Source organism: Bactrocera dorsalis, chromosome 2, assembly GCF_023373825.1.
Source record: "Bactrocera dorsalis isolate Fly_Bdor chromosome 2, ASM2337382v1, whole genome shotgun sequence".
In the NCBI taxonomy this organism is placed as follows: domain Eukaryota; kingdom Metazoa; phylum Arthropoda; class Insecta; order Diptera; family Tephritidae; genus Bactrocera; species Bactrocera dorsalis.
The window spans coordinates 19419894-19435307 of NC_064304.1; the positions used below are offsets into that span (position 1 = coordinate 19419894).

The window sequence follows — 15414 nt, forward strand, 5'->3', positions numbered from 1 at the left end:
AAAGCAGAGTCTAATTTTATTTTAAAATTTTGTTTAAAAAATGTAAATATGTTTGAAAAATTATGAAAATGCTTTCCCCTCTCAACTCAAGCAGACTGACCTGACCGTTGGCAGCCCCAATGCACTCTCTTGCTTTTAGCGAAAAAACGCAAACGCACTTGTCCGTCGATAATGTCTTCATTAATTACTATGAGCATAACAAAAAACCAAGCAAAATAAGCAGAAATCAACTTATAAATTAAATATAAATATTTTTGTGATTGTAATTTATATTTGCACTCCAGTGAATATTATTATTGATTAAGAGCAAAGCAAAAAATGACTTGTAATAATTAGGTTTAGACATTCTTTTATAAGTAAATATACTTAAAACATGCATACATATATATATGTATAAAAAAATATATTTAAAATACTCAAGTACATACAAACACAAATAAATAGCAGTATGCAAATGCAATTACAAACAAACAAACAACTAACAGTTATTCCTCTTTTGAAGTTTCACACTATTTTCCTTTAGAAATTCATGAAAATCGCATTGAAGTAAAAGAAAATATTTTTTCAAACTTAGATAATTAATTTGTGTTAAACAACAGCAAAAATAGAGTAAAATGAAATCATTCTGACTTATGAATCTTTGTGTCAATTACAATTAACTATGTGAAAATAAATTATGTAATGCATTAATAGCGTAAACTTAAGTACAGCAAAGCATACATAATGTACATACAAACCTGTATGTACTTGTTAGTCCTAAGTGCATTTTAATGTGTTGTGTTGTATGTGTACCATATGTTGATGAAGCGGTGATGAAATATAAGTTTAGCGAGTATTTTATTTAAAGCCACGCAACAAGAATTACTGCAACTACATACATATATATAATATATTGTACATATGTATTGTATGTATTTAATGCTTTCAATGTTATTTTAGTATTATACATATACATGTATGTGAATTATTGCGAAGTATTTGTAAATATATGCGAGTGAAATATATTGAGAAGGAAATCTCGAAGACGAATATGTCCTAATCATTTTGTGTCTGTGAAACATTTTAAATATTATTACTATAATTACTACAAAAGATGATATTTAACATACAGTTATGTATGTAGTTATTCTTAATTAACACACTCACACACACGTACACACTATAAATTAGCTTAATGTGAAGAAGCTAGCTAACGTACATGTAAAGTAAATAAATAAACAAAAAATATAGATGTAAGATAAACTAATGATAAATAAAAACTACAACAACAAATAATAAATAAAATTAAAAAATAAAAAATGTGTATATTATTTACTACGCGAGTAATCTTGAACAAGAAGACACTCAAACTTCTCTACACAGGATATACATACATACATATGTATTTGTGTATGAATCAGGCTTATGAGTTTTTAATTTCAAAAACTTTGCGTTAAACATTAGATATTTAATTTCTAAATTAATTTAATTAAAATCTGCGCTCGGTGGCCCGAAATGACATTTGGTAAAGTGTGATTAACGAAGGGTGCCCACAGTTAGTTTTGTTCAAAACGAATGAAAATTACATAGGATTTTTAAAAACTTTAATTGTCCATTACGCATATAAACATGGGGAAAAACTTACCAAATCCTCCATAAATGTCAGGGGACTGCAATATAAATATGATGAAAACGACAAATTGTGCGATTCTCACTTTTGCCATTGCTTCTAGGTTAGCCATGGTAAGCTCACAAAATATACACCTATTACAGTGGTTTCATTATTCATTTTTACATAAATATATAACATTATATTGAATCATTCTATATTTTGTAATTAACTTGCACTTCTAATTAAACTACACTACGATTTTCACAAATTTAAATTAAAAAAAACATATAACACTGAATTCCGGAAGAACAAAGCGCCAACTGCCAAAAGGAAATGTCATACAAAGAACAGGGTGATGCAAGTTTTTATAAAACGTTTTTAAAATCAAGTAAACAACAACAAAAACTTAGCAGGTGCGATAATTGAAGGCTGCCAGCTGATAAACTGAAAACAGAAGTGCCACATTTACTAAAATAATATTTTAAAAAGCTATTGCACCAATTAGTTGTTTTTCTAAATAACATTTAAGAGTTATAGATATCAATTATTAACTTTTTATATAAAGTCAATTTAATAAAAACAGCTAAATAAAAATACAACTACTTTGCGACATATTCAAACATCTCAAAATTTTAACAATTGAATTGCATGGCAGCACTCAGCATTTAATTCAAGTGTTGGTATGTCAACCTCTTTGCATATTAGTTAAATTGTTCGAGATGGAAAACGTCATGAGAAAATATTATATTACGGAAAATGCTTAAATAAAAACAAATGAAGTTCTTTAAACTGTGCTTAAAAAACAGAAAGGAGTGTAGTATTCAAATAGTTTGTGTAGCGCTGCCCTGGATGCAAAACAACTGAAAGGTTTGGCGAATCCCTCTAGTATTGTCAAATAGGTACACAAAAAACTTTCCAGCTGGTGCGATTTGTGAAGGTGAAAATACATAATTATACATATGTACATACACATATTTTGTATGGTTTTATAAACGAATAAACATAAACTTGAGTATAATTACTATTCTACACGAATAAATCGTTAGTGTTATTAAAAGTTTATATCATTCATCGGTATGTTTTCATTTCAAGCTTTGCACAACCAACATATTAAGTCATATATCTTATACAAACGACAGAATTGTTAAGCTCATTGTTTTATATTTACATGTTTTCTTTTAATTGTTGGTGCCGCAATATTTCTTTCGATAAATTAAGTGGGTAAACCACAAAATATAAGACATTGAACTCGTTGATTACCCGAAAAAATCATTTTGACTCGGACTTGCTGCAAAAAATCACTGTGTACATATAATAAATCTTCCGTTCCCCTTTCCTAACGTGGCCAAAACTCGATAAGGTGAGCGTGATATGATTTTGGTTTTGATGACGCATTCACGATAATAAACTGAGGTGCAGCTCAAGTACTTTGAAGTGAGTCTCATTGTTAGCAAGTAAAAAAGATTGTTGGCATTTGAATACAAATTTTTAAAACACTTGCTAATTATTCTAGACTCATTAACTTTAAATATAATAAAAGTGAGAGAATTTATAAGACATGGCAGGCATTCCCCCAATACCGCCGCTACTTTGCAACACTCCGCCACCAATAGATTTTGGTGAAGAGGATGACGATTCCGGTTTGCCGCCCACGTTAACTCTCGAAGATGAAGATGATTATGGAGATTTTGCGTTGGGTACAGACATAAATGAGGATACAACCAATGCTGAAGGTAAAAAAATTTGCTGCAATGAAAAAAACTTTATTCATATAACATTTTGAAGTTTTTATTGTAATATACATAAATTGTTGTGTGTTTATAAATATTAACTTATTTTTTAATGTCTCTATTTCTAAAGTATCTTCGTTACCCCGCACACCGTTACAGTTTGAACTAAGTTCATCAACAACCAGTGGTTTTACGGATATCCCACCCGCTTTAGAAGATCTTGGCCCTATATCATTAAATTCTTCTGAATTTAACAATTCTACAGCAAATCAAGAAGTCAAAACGCAGGCACAGCTAAATGAAGCGTTCAATTATAACGTAACGCAGAAACTTGCAGTAGATAGCGATCATACTGAAACTACAGCCGCTGAAGGAGAACTAAAACCTATTAATAGTTCCGATACACTGTCTGCGCAGGAATTCGTTACTGATTACAAACAGTTAGATTTTGATGCTAACGAAGCGAAGGTAAAAACAACTATATGCACTCCCCAAAACCTACCTTCGAGCGAAATTGAAAACTTATCTGAAATTACAACTGAGCAAGATAGTAAAGAAGATTCTGATGTAGCAACAAAAGAACTAGAAATTGAAGTAAAAAGTGATTTCATGCCCACAAATTCAGAAAGTCCTCCCCCATTACCTGAACTGGTGTTATTAGAAGATTTAGCCGATGACAGTAGCGATGAGGAGTGTCATCGTTCCCCTAAAAAGTCGCCTATATCACCAACGTCACCTCTGGAGGACAATGTTAATAATGATTCGGAAGATTTTTTTGCAATTCACCTTGTTAACACGCCGCCTTCACCAAAAGAAGGAAAATTCTCAACGCTTGCAGACGATATAAATATGAATAACTCTTCAAATCACAATAACAACATCACGAATGATTTACCAAAAACAGAGAATGTAAATTCAAATGGTCCAGAGGAGCAGGATGATGATTTCGGTGATTTTGCCGATTTCGAAACGGCATCCAATTTTATAAATCCTCCAGATAATAGCGGATTAGTTACGACTGATTTGATTACGACATCGATCGTTGATAGCAACCAAAATATGCAGGATTTAATAGAGGTACATATATATTTACATTTAGTTTATTAATATATTCACATGATTATTATATTAAATGTAATTTCCTTCGTATAGCCACCCACAGATACTGCTATCACAGCCGAGGATGACGACGATTTTGATGATTTTCAAAACTTTTCTTCAGCTCCAGTGCCAATACCGACACCGACTGTTGTACCAAGCATATCAGCACCGAATTCTTTAAGCATAACAATGGAACACAATAACAACAATGCGCAATCAGCAACATTAAAAACTGATGGTTTTGAAGAAAATGGGTTTGAAGCAAATTCGTCCGATAATAACGATGATGATGACTTTGGCGATTTCGAGGAAGCTTCATATGAAACACCTGCAATTCAATTCACTGCTACCACACCAGTTGTACAAACACCAACAACTACGTCAACGCCAACTGCCGCCAACGGCAATATAAGTGATCGCTTGGGCACAGCGCTAAAAATGATGTTTCCAACTGAAGAGGCAAGTCCAGCTGATGATGATGAGTTGAAACAAGCAGCGAAATTCATCAACAAAATAAACGATACACTTCCTTTTGAAGCAATAGAAGCTGCCAAAGCCTTAGAATTTCAATGGCCACAATCCGAAATGCGACACGCCCTTATACGTTCGATTGGCATTGATTCGAGAAATATTGTAAGGCTAATTTTTTTTGCAAATGTTAATATTTTTCGATAAAACCTTTTTTAAATTCATAATTTTTCCAGCTTTTCGGTGACAATTGGAATCCATCAATGCCACGTTTTGCTGCCAATCTCAGTTTTAATCCACTAAAACCAATGAAACCACAAACAACCAACGCTGTGCCAAACACAACATTTGCCGATGCCGATTCAATGCAATATAGCATAAATAATAGTGGCAGCGCTGCCGAGGCAGACATGAGCAGCTATGCGAAGAAAACGGATGTACCTGATGTTGAATTCGATTGGCAAGGTGCCGGCTTGGTGAATCCACTTGACGGTAAGCAAGTTTGTATAAACATTTCAATGAACTAAACCATAAAAACACACTTCAAATTCTAAAGCTATCACAAAAGTAAAACGCTTTCTCTGCAAGCCATGCGACAGATATGCGCTTTGTGTCTATTTTTTCCCATATTCCTTTTTATATGTCAAATTTTATTTTGTTTCAATGCAACAATTATATGTTTGTATGTTTTGAGCAAACTTCTTCTATTTTATTTAAGAATTAATTTTGTGTAATTTAAGCCGTATCACCAAGCAACGTGTGTTCTTATACTCTCAAATCGTAAACATGCTTTACAATTGCTTTACTTATTTATGACTTTTACTTTACGACTTATATATTTGCAAACTGCATGGAATTTGCTTCGTTTTTAACTATGCAACTGTGCTAAAAGCAAAAAGCGCGAGAAAATAAGTGTACAAATGTATTAACGCGTGCGAAATGTGTGTAAGTTTGTAATGTTAAATAATTTTCCAATGCCATTAAGCTAGTTAAATATTTCATGCAACTTGTGCTTGTGTTAGTTTTCACTTAAAAATTCGCAATATGAACCAATAATTTTGGCTAATGTCTAAGTAGTTTTTTTAATCAAGTTTTCAAGTAAATTTAATGTTGAATTGTTGAAGTCATATCATAATAATAGTAAATATGTTGTACCTAAAATTTAAATGAATTTAATTTAAATTTAAAATGAAAATTAATTAATTTATACATGGCAAAATACGAGAAATCAGTTTAATATTAAAAAATATTATTTGTTTACCGTTATAATTGAATGATAACGTAATTGAAATTTAATACAAAAATAAAAATTAATTTTTTTATAAAGTTTTTATTAATTTTTTATGTATTATATTATATTGGGTAGTCGACATTTTTTTTTTCGCATATCTACCGACCACCCAATATTATATCTTTTTATGCCCTGTACTTGGTATATTAAAACGCCACATACATATGTACATATATCTCTATATACATATGTTCGAATTAAGATATTTCTAAAAATTCTTCTTTATTGGCGTAGACACCGCTTATGCGTTTATAGCCGGTTCTAGAAATTACAATTGCTTTTTTTATTTGCTTGCTCAATTTTGCATTTTCTTATGTCTTCAATAACTTTTAATCTTTTATTGTTCGCTTTCAAATAATTTCTCTCAATTTACCAATTATTATTACATAATAAATTTTAGTGTTTATTTAATTTGTTTACTAAACAATTTTTCATTTTGTTAATTAATTAACAAAACACTTGTGTATCTGTCTCTACTAACAATAACACCAACCAACCAACTTATTCGTTACCAATAACAATGCAATCAATGCTGATGAATTACAAAAACAATGACTAGCATCACATGTTCACACTTTACTATTGGATCTAGACCAAGTTATGGTGATGGCTACTAAGCTTGATAACTTAACTGTTGATTCCTCCTCCTCCTCCTTCTCTGCATGTGCAACGTTGGAACAAATTTCAACTACAACAACAACTACTACTATCACTAACAACAATACAACCGCTAATAACAACTTAATTAAACAAATGCAACGGCTTAATTTAACGCCAAAAACTACTAACACAACAATAATAACAACGCCCACTTGGGCTGCCAACGTTCAATCATGCTCATTATTATCTGCACCAACATCATTATCATCATCGTTGCCATCATCATCATCACAATCACCATCACCATCATTACAAAACAATAATAATGCAACTATATGCGCCAATTCAACGCACATTTTCTATCCAAATGCTAAAAAACAACACGCTACTAACACTTACGCAAATGTCTGTACCTCACAAAATCTCCAAACGAATGCACTGACACATGCAAACGCTGGTGGCAATGCTTTGCCTCCGCTTAATACAAACGATTCGCCGTCGCAAACGCTTGTCGCTCACGGTCCCGTTGGAAATATCAACAACACCACCGTTGAATCGTTTTTGTATTTGAACAATTTTACTAATCACTTTTTGGCTATTAATCAAAATCATGCAACTGCCATGAACAACAAAATTACGTACAACAACGACAACAACAATAAACTGTCTTTAAATGCAAATTCAACAATACGTTTTGCAATGCCAAATCCCAAAACTACTGAATCATCGAACGCAACGTTGAAATGCGACGATTTTTGTAATAATTTTAACATCCCAAATAAACCACTGGAATGTGTCAACTTCCACTCGAACTCAAATCGCTTATGGGACTGTAGTAGTAAGTTAAATATTTGTTGTTGTGGCATATAATAAGGTATTTTTCATACAGTAGGTTATGGCAGGAGGATGTGCCGCACCTTTTCTTTGACGAAGTAATTTCTAACCTAAAATTCTGAAATTAATTCAAAATCGTTTAGCGCGCTTAATGCGTGAGAAAAATGTTTACAGTAAACAAATGTATTTAATTATACACAATTTTTTCTACAACATTCACTAAAAACTCATTATTTATCATCAATGTTCGTTGCTGTTTATCTATGCCTTTTTTGCTTTGTGCAAAAACACACAAATATTTGCTATAATATATCAATATTCCGAAAATTTGCGCAAAATTATTGTACCCCAAAATATGTTCATCACAATAAGTAAAAGTATTTTCCCTCAGCTGTTTTGCTATCATTTGCATATCAATTTTTGCGAAAATTGCTTTAACTCTTTTTTTTTTGTTTTTCGTTGGTAGCTGATCTACCATTTATTGGATCTCAATGTCTATTAATATGTCTTATCACACAAACACGAAATCTTTAACATTTTTGATAAGTTATCACATCATTTGTAGCTTACAAAGCAGAAAGCAAGAATTTGTTTACACACCAAGCCACCGACTATTCCAAATTGCATGAACAGCGGCATTCAAATGCTTTTAAACTCTTAAGAGAAAATGTGCGTCATATGCCCTACTCTATTCTACCTATACGCCTGCAATTATGTGCACCATTGATTTTTTTTTCAATTCCTAACCTTTGAGTTCTTCCAAAGCACACTTTTTATAATTTTCCAAAATTAGTATTGCTTAATCCTAACTATTTTATTTAGAAATATTATAAAATCTAATTGTATACTCTTTGGTGGTAGATTGAGTACATAAGTATTAAACATTTTTGGAATAAATAAATAACTAAATTAATTTAAATTAAAATAACAATATACTTTAAAAATCAGCAATTCATTTTCATATTTAAAAATTTGGATTCTCTTGATCCCTGAGCCTATCTCCAAGAATAGATCCATTGAAATGTGGCTGGCTATGCGAAAGATTTTGTTGATTAAAATTATCTCAAGTCCAAACAAAAACAAAAAATAAATATTACAATAGATGAAAGCAGGTTATGATCGAAGGACTAGTCAAAATTTTGATTTTTGACGAAAGGGCAAGAATCCGTCGTTTTTTGTAGAAAAATTTACACTTCAGAGTGGCTTAAAATATCGAAATTATCACAAATATTATTACTTCAATCTTTACCTGACAAATATATCTAAGAAGGTCGTGTCAAAATTTCAAATCGGTCCTCTCGTTTCGTATTTTTTTTGCCACATAAACTTTAAATTTTCGGAGAATATCTTCAAATATACATATATATATAATTTTTTAAATTCAAAAGTGGATATAACCCCTTAAGTGAAACCAAATGTATTTTAGGTTATGTACAAAACAGACTGTAGCTACTTTTTCGAACAATATTCACAAATAACTTCTAAAACAGTTAAGCCACACATTTAGCATAAACATATATAGAACAAATTACAGTATTTTTGAAATATTTATTGAAACTTTATTAGAGGATAAAGTTATGGATTAGAGTAGAAGCTCAAACGTATTAAAAAAAAACCTATTTCATTTGGCCTTTAAAATTTTTTTCAGTGACAAGGCAATACAATGTATCGGCACACCAACAAAGTCCGATAATTATGATCACTATTATCAATTTTTTTTTAATTAATAAAATTTCTTTCATTTTTAAATCCACTATGCTTCGTTCACTTTCAAATTTTAATTTCAAACTTTGTACCTCTCAATAATTTTTAAGTTTATCCACATAAAATACTTCCAAATATAACTGTAAACAAAAAAACTAAAAAGTATTGCTTCATTACAGGGGCCAAGGGCGAGACAAACGCGCGAGAGACTGAAGCGGTTCAGCCGCCGCCGCCTGTTGCACGGCTTGATACACCCGATGACGAGCATCAATCGCATACAACCGCTACAAACGTCGGCGATAACATTTCAGAAACCTTAAGCAAAAACGATAACGAACTGACGGCAACGCCAACCAGAGACGCTTGTCCGTCGCCATTAGCACTGGACAATGCCGCATATCAGTTCACAACAGCCGAGTCAGGCATTAACAGCATCAGTAGCAGCACTTCAGGCAGTAGTATCAGTAACAGCAAACCCTATGACAATAGTAAAACTATGACAACATTACGTTTGGGCGCTAATATCGTCGTGGATGATGATGACGAAACGGTGGTGACGTCCACCTATGCGGGACCCTTGAAGGAGACACACATTTATACGCCATCGAAGACCGATGTGGCTATAACTATGAAAGCGGGCAAAGCTACTGTTGGCGGAAATGAGCCAATTGATTTTGACTATGAAATTGCTGCAGCGGGTATAATCATTGACGAAAAAGTGGTGAAGAAAGAGTATCGGGATGTTGAGTACAATCCCGGCTTTAGTCTGGAGATGGTTGCTGAATACACCAGTGAGTTGCCCATGGGTGCACCGTCGACGTTAGGTAGTGAGCCGAGTGCCGTGAGTGTGCAAATACCAGCACAACAACAAACATCCGATTTCGACACCGATGAGTTTACTGAGTTTACGGAGTTCCAATCAGTACCACCACCTCCAAAGGCAACTGTGCCTGCGGCAGATACACATTTTGGCACCAGTTTACCTGCCAGTACAATAACGTCCAAGTTCCCCGCGGTAATAAATGCTAAAACAACACTCAATACCCTACCAGCCGTCCTGCCCGCAGCCGTTTCCAAGACAAAAGAAGCTAGTAATACCCCAAGTCGTACGAGCTCGCCGTCGCTAATTGATAATATGATACTCAGTCCAGCCATACTGTTGCCACAAGCTATACCCATCAGCACAAACAATACGGCGACATCGAAGACCACACCAACCATTGAATGGGGTGACTCAACGGCCAATATTAATCCCGATGAATTGGCGCGTATTGAAGAGCTCTTCGCACAGCCCAAAATACCAGCTGCGGCCAAAGATGCGAACACTTCGCAAAAAGCATCGCCACTACATACCTATGCGGAAAAGCATACGAAAAATAATTCGATCTCTATAAGCGCTTCGGTAGCGTTGAAGGAGCAGGACTCCACTCTCAACGATGACTACTGGTCGGAGTTTGTATCGGTGCCGGTGACGCCACAATTGCCAAGTAATGCAAGTCGCCTCAACAACAACAACAATAATAACAATAATAGCAATAACAAAAGCAACAATAACAATCAACTGGTCATAACGCCAAAGCGCATAACCGATGTGCATATCAACAGTGCCAACAACAGCAATAATGCAATGCGCTCGCCGCGTCACCAACAACCAAACATCAACGCCCAACGCACGCTAACGCCAACACCACAACACAAGTCAACTGCGCATGCGTCCGTAAACAGCGCACACATTAGCGCCCGTAGTAATGCCTACAACAGCAATAGCAACACCAACAGTAACAGTAACGATGACGATTGGTCCGACTTCGTGTCGAGCACACCAACACCTACGTCAGCCGCCACACAACAACAGCACGTCGCATCCTACATGCCCGCCACACATGCGCCCCAATTCAACAGCGCCGCCTGGCAAAACGCCAACTTCTACAATAATCCGCTCGGTCTGTACCACCAGCAGGCGACCATGCAGACGCGCACATCACCCTTAACGCCGCAGCAGCAACAATTGCAACTACAACAACAAATACATATAATGCAGGATTTCTCCACGGCGCCTGTAACGAACCGTCCACAAAACGCTCTGAATAACAGCAACAATGCCAATATGAACCATATGCAACAACATTCCAATACAACATACTCACCACTACAGGTGGGCAGTGCTCGTGTGGCGCCGAGCATTTCATTAATACCCGATTTGGGTTTTGTGGCACCCGCTTTGCCCGTGCATACCGCTTTCGTCAATGTGCTGCCGAAGACGAGTTTTAATAGCAAAAAATGACGTTTATTAAATTGCGAGCAGACGCACAATCGCGGTCGCACAACGCTGGCACATTCCTATCGAACGCACTTACCAAACGCTAGTCCCGTTACAGCTGCTGCCACCACAACCATTCACGATATCCTCACATAGAGTCTCCTGCGAGGCGTTATCATCACACAACTGCGCTACTTATAGTTTACCATAAAGTGAAGAAATGTGAAAAGTGAGATTTTAGTTGTGAAATTGGCAAAATAACGAAATTATGTCGCAAGTGTGTAAATCCTTAGACACGATGCACCAATTGGCTGAAGCGAAAAAAGGATTTTTTCTGTTATTACTTTTAGATCGTTGCTTAGCTTAGTAAAATTAGGTCACTTAGTTACATGAATGTAATACATACATATGTGTACCATAGTTTCCCTTTCCTCTTAACTTTTTCCATTAACGCTTGTTAACCAATATCAATGTGCTGCGCTTTTGATATACCCAGCGGCGTATAAACTGTTAAATATATGTTTGATTATAGTTGGGGACAAAAAATAGAGTAATTCAATTTTTTTTATTTTTGGTTTTATTTAATATTTTTTTTTTGTATATTTTTTAATTTTTTTTAATTTTTTTATTTAAATTTTTTTTTAATTAATTTTTTTTATATTTTTTTATTATTATTTTTTTTTTATTTACTTTTTTTAATTTATTCTTTTATTTATTTTTTAATTAATTTTTCTTTTAAATTAATTTTTTTTAATTAATTTTTTTTTAAATTAATTTTTTTTTAATTATTTTTTAATTATTTTTTTTATTTTTTTTTATTTTTTTTTTATTTTTTTTTAATTATTTTTTAATTAATTTATTTTTATTAATTTTTTTTTTTATTTTTTTTTTTATTTTTTTTTTATTTTTATTTTTTTTTTATTTATTTTTTTATTTTTATTTTTTTTTTTTTTTTTTTTTTGTTTTCTGCGATTTTAAGTAATTTTTTATTTTATGTTTATTTTTATTTTTTTTTTTTTTTTTATGTTTTTTTTGAAAATTTTACGCGTTTAGAGCCCCCCCAAACCCCTGAGTAAGTTCTAAAATGATACCGTTAAAAAAACCATTAACTATAAATATTTTCTTGGAAAATGTTAAGCTCTGCCAAAACCACTGAATATATTCCAAAATTAAACTACTTTCAAAAACTTCAACCGACATTGCGGCGGCGACACTACCAAATAGAGCTCAGAAATTACGAATTGATATTTTTAACAATTATTGGCGTAAACAATTCCCTTGACAATATTTAAATGGTATAAACTGCTGAATATACATACGTCAAAAGTGAGATTCTGCTCCATTAAGTTAATTGCAGCGATTACCAAGTCTAAACGGCCATTAACCCGAACCAGTGTTTATTTTACGATATTGATTTTACAAGCGCAGCGCGTGGCTGAATCAAAGAAATTGCAGTAATATAACGGTACACTGTGTCGCATGTCTTACTGTTATGTATGACAACTTCTACAAGCATAAAACTAATTGGCTCAGTTCCATAAATTTTACAAAAACAAAAGTCAGCATTAACACTTGTGGTTTAGGTAACATTTAGATAATAAAACAAATGTCATAATCATTGCTTAACAACACTAAAAGAAGATTTCTAGATTTTTGTTAGCGAGCTGTCTACTTATTTAGCATGTATTAAGTCTGTTTTGCAACTGGAGACAGCTGTTCTTTGTATGGTTAATAAGTTAGGGTGATTATAGAATTGTTTGCATTGTCGTAGTCGTGTAAATTTTTACTATGTAGTATGTGTAAAAAACAACAACAATAATAAATTGAATGAAACTATTGGAAATTATGTATTAAACACAGTTAATATAGACACATTTGTTGCGGGGCGTTTCAGAGAGCTCTACTTAAATATAGTACCTAAATATTGTAGCCTATGCAAAACAAAAGACCAGTATTCCATAACAAAAGCAAAAAAAGAAAATAAATAAAATAAAAATAGCAAAATGACATTAAAAATGTTAAGCATCTAATACATAGCTGTGTCAACACTCTGCATCGGTTGTCAAGAAGCAGTAGCAGTAACTATGTATGTGTATGGAATATATCCGCATGGATTTGGATATAAATACAAACTATATACCCCAAAAAAATAATGACACACAGAAATAGTATGTGTGTGTGTATGTAATTGTACTTAAACTCCAATGGGAGCATTAAGCATTCATTATTGATAATTAATAAAATATATACATATTTATTTTCGGTTGATTTTATTATATGGCAAAAAGCTTTTGATTTTAATACATAAACAATAATTGAGTAAATAAATAAGCTTAAACGTTTTGAAAAAATATATTAATCGAGCAGACTGTTTTATTTGCATTGCAAATGTTTTTTAACAATAAATAATTTTATGGGTCAAAGAAATTTTTTTTTTACGGGAACTTTGAAAATTATTATAAACGGTGCAGTAGACCCAACGTTAAAAATGTTTAGTGGAAACCTTGCAACATTGGTGCAATAAAAAATAACACTACTCAACAAATCTGAAGAAAAAATGTATGGCTGGTGTAAAGGGATTTTTAATAGGGACGCTACAAAAGTAGACTGATAGCAACAGCAAACCACGCCATATTTTTTCCTGTCCTTTTGACATTCCATTAAGGCTTGTCATTTCATCAATTGAAAGACATGCCATCCAACAAGAGTCAGTGAGCTCAAATTTAAGAGTTTATGATCTTCATAATCATCCTGTCGAATCAACAATTGAGTGTCTAAAATTTGAATCCATAGGCACAGTATCAATTGTTCTCGTGCCAGTGAGGCAAAGAAGTGTCCGAGAATATGGCTGCCGCTGGGCATCAATTGAGGAAGACCCTAATCAGTCTCTCACACGTCATTCTCAACGATTGGCCAACTGTGTGACGTCTTTGTGGCAAATTTTTCGAAAAGATCTTGGTCTACATCCTTTCAAGATCAAATTGACGCAAGAACTGAAGCGTGATTGGACTGAGCAACAACTTGAAAATGATCTGGATTTTCATCGAAAAATCATCTTCACCGATGAGACTCATTTCTGGCTGAATGGCTTCGTCAATAAGTAAAATATGCGTTATTGGTCAGAGAGCTATCCACACGTACTCCATAAGTCACAATAGCATCCCGAAAAAATTACGGTTTGGTGTGGCTTATAGGCCGGCGGCGTCATTGGGCCGTACTTTTTCCGTGACGTTACTGTGAATAGAAATCGCTACCGATCAATGATAACCGAATATATTTGGCCCGAATTGGATGATATGGACTTGAACAATACGTGGTTCCAAAAGGACAGCGCCACAAGCCAAACAGCGAATGCACAATCGATTTATTGAAAGCAAGTTTGGTGAACGTGTTATATCACGCAAAGGCCCAGTCAATTGGCCGTCTCGGTCGTGCGATTTGACGTCGATAGACTATTTCCTGTGAGGTTACATCAAGTCTATGGTCTATGACAACAAGCCAACTACGATTGATAGACTTCGTACGAACATAGAACGTGAAATTGCAGTAATATTGGCCGATTTATGCTTGAAACCGTCGAAAATTGGGTTCAGCCTCTGGACTTCTGCAAGCGTGCCCATGGTGACTATCAAAAGAAATCGAATTTCATACATAATGTATTTTAGCAAGGCTGAAAAGTTTCATTTATATCCCAAACCGTTTTTATTGTATTCAAAAAACTTTGTGGTGCTCTTATTGAAAAATCCGTTACTAACGGCTCTGAAACGGCATTTGAGGTATCCTGACTACGAATTTGAATTCAAGAATTTTACATCACGTATAGCTAATTTAGCGA

At 33.6% G+C, this 15414-nt stretch overlaps 2 protein-coding genes across 3 annotated transcripts in view; both read left to right on the forward strand.

Annotated features, from left to right (window-relative positions):
• LOC105229900 (dnaJ homolog subfamily A member 4) overlaps nt 1-15414 on the forward strand; it is a 131550-nt gene that overhangs the window by 97480 nt on the left and 18656 nt on the right. The gene's annotated exons all lie outside the window — the stretch shown is intronic.
• Nucleotides 2273-12171, forward strand: LOC105229908 (DEP domain-containing protein DDB_G0279099). 2 transcript variants are annotated; one of them, XM_019991635.3, is made up of 7 exons: nt 2273-2528; nt 2810-3025; nt 3105-3324; nt 3452-4398; nt 4474-5055; nt 5127-5382; nt 9499-12171. In XM_019991635.3, the coding sequence occupies exons 3-7, from the start codon at nt 3150-3152 to the stop codon at nt 11601-11603; spliced, it is 4065 nt and encodes a 1354-aa protein (XP_019847194.2). In that variant the 5' UTR covers nt 2273-2528; nt 2810-3025; nt 3105-3149; the 3' UTR covers nt 11604-12171. The 2 variants fall into 2 exon arrangements, with proteins under 2 accessions (XP_019847194.2, XP_011208707.2); XM_011210405.4 differs by lacking the exon at nt 2273-2528 and having other exon boundaries at nt 2554-3025.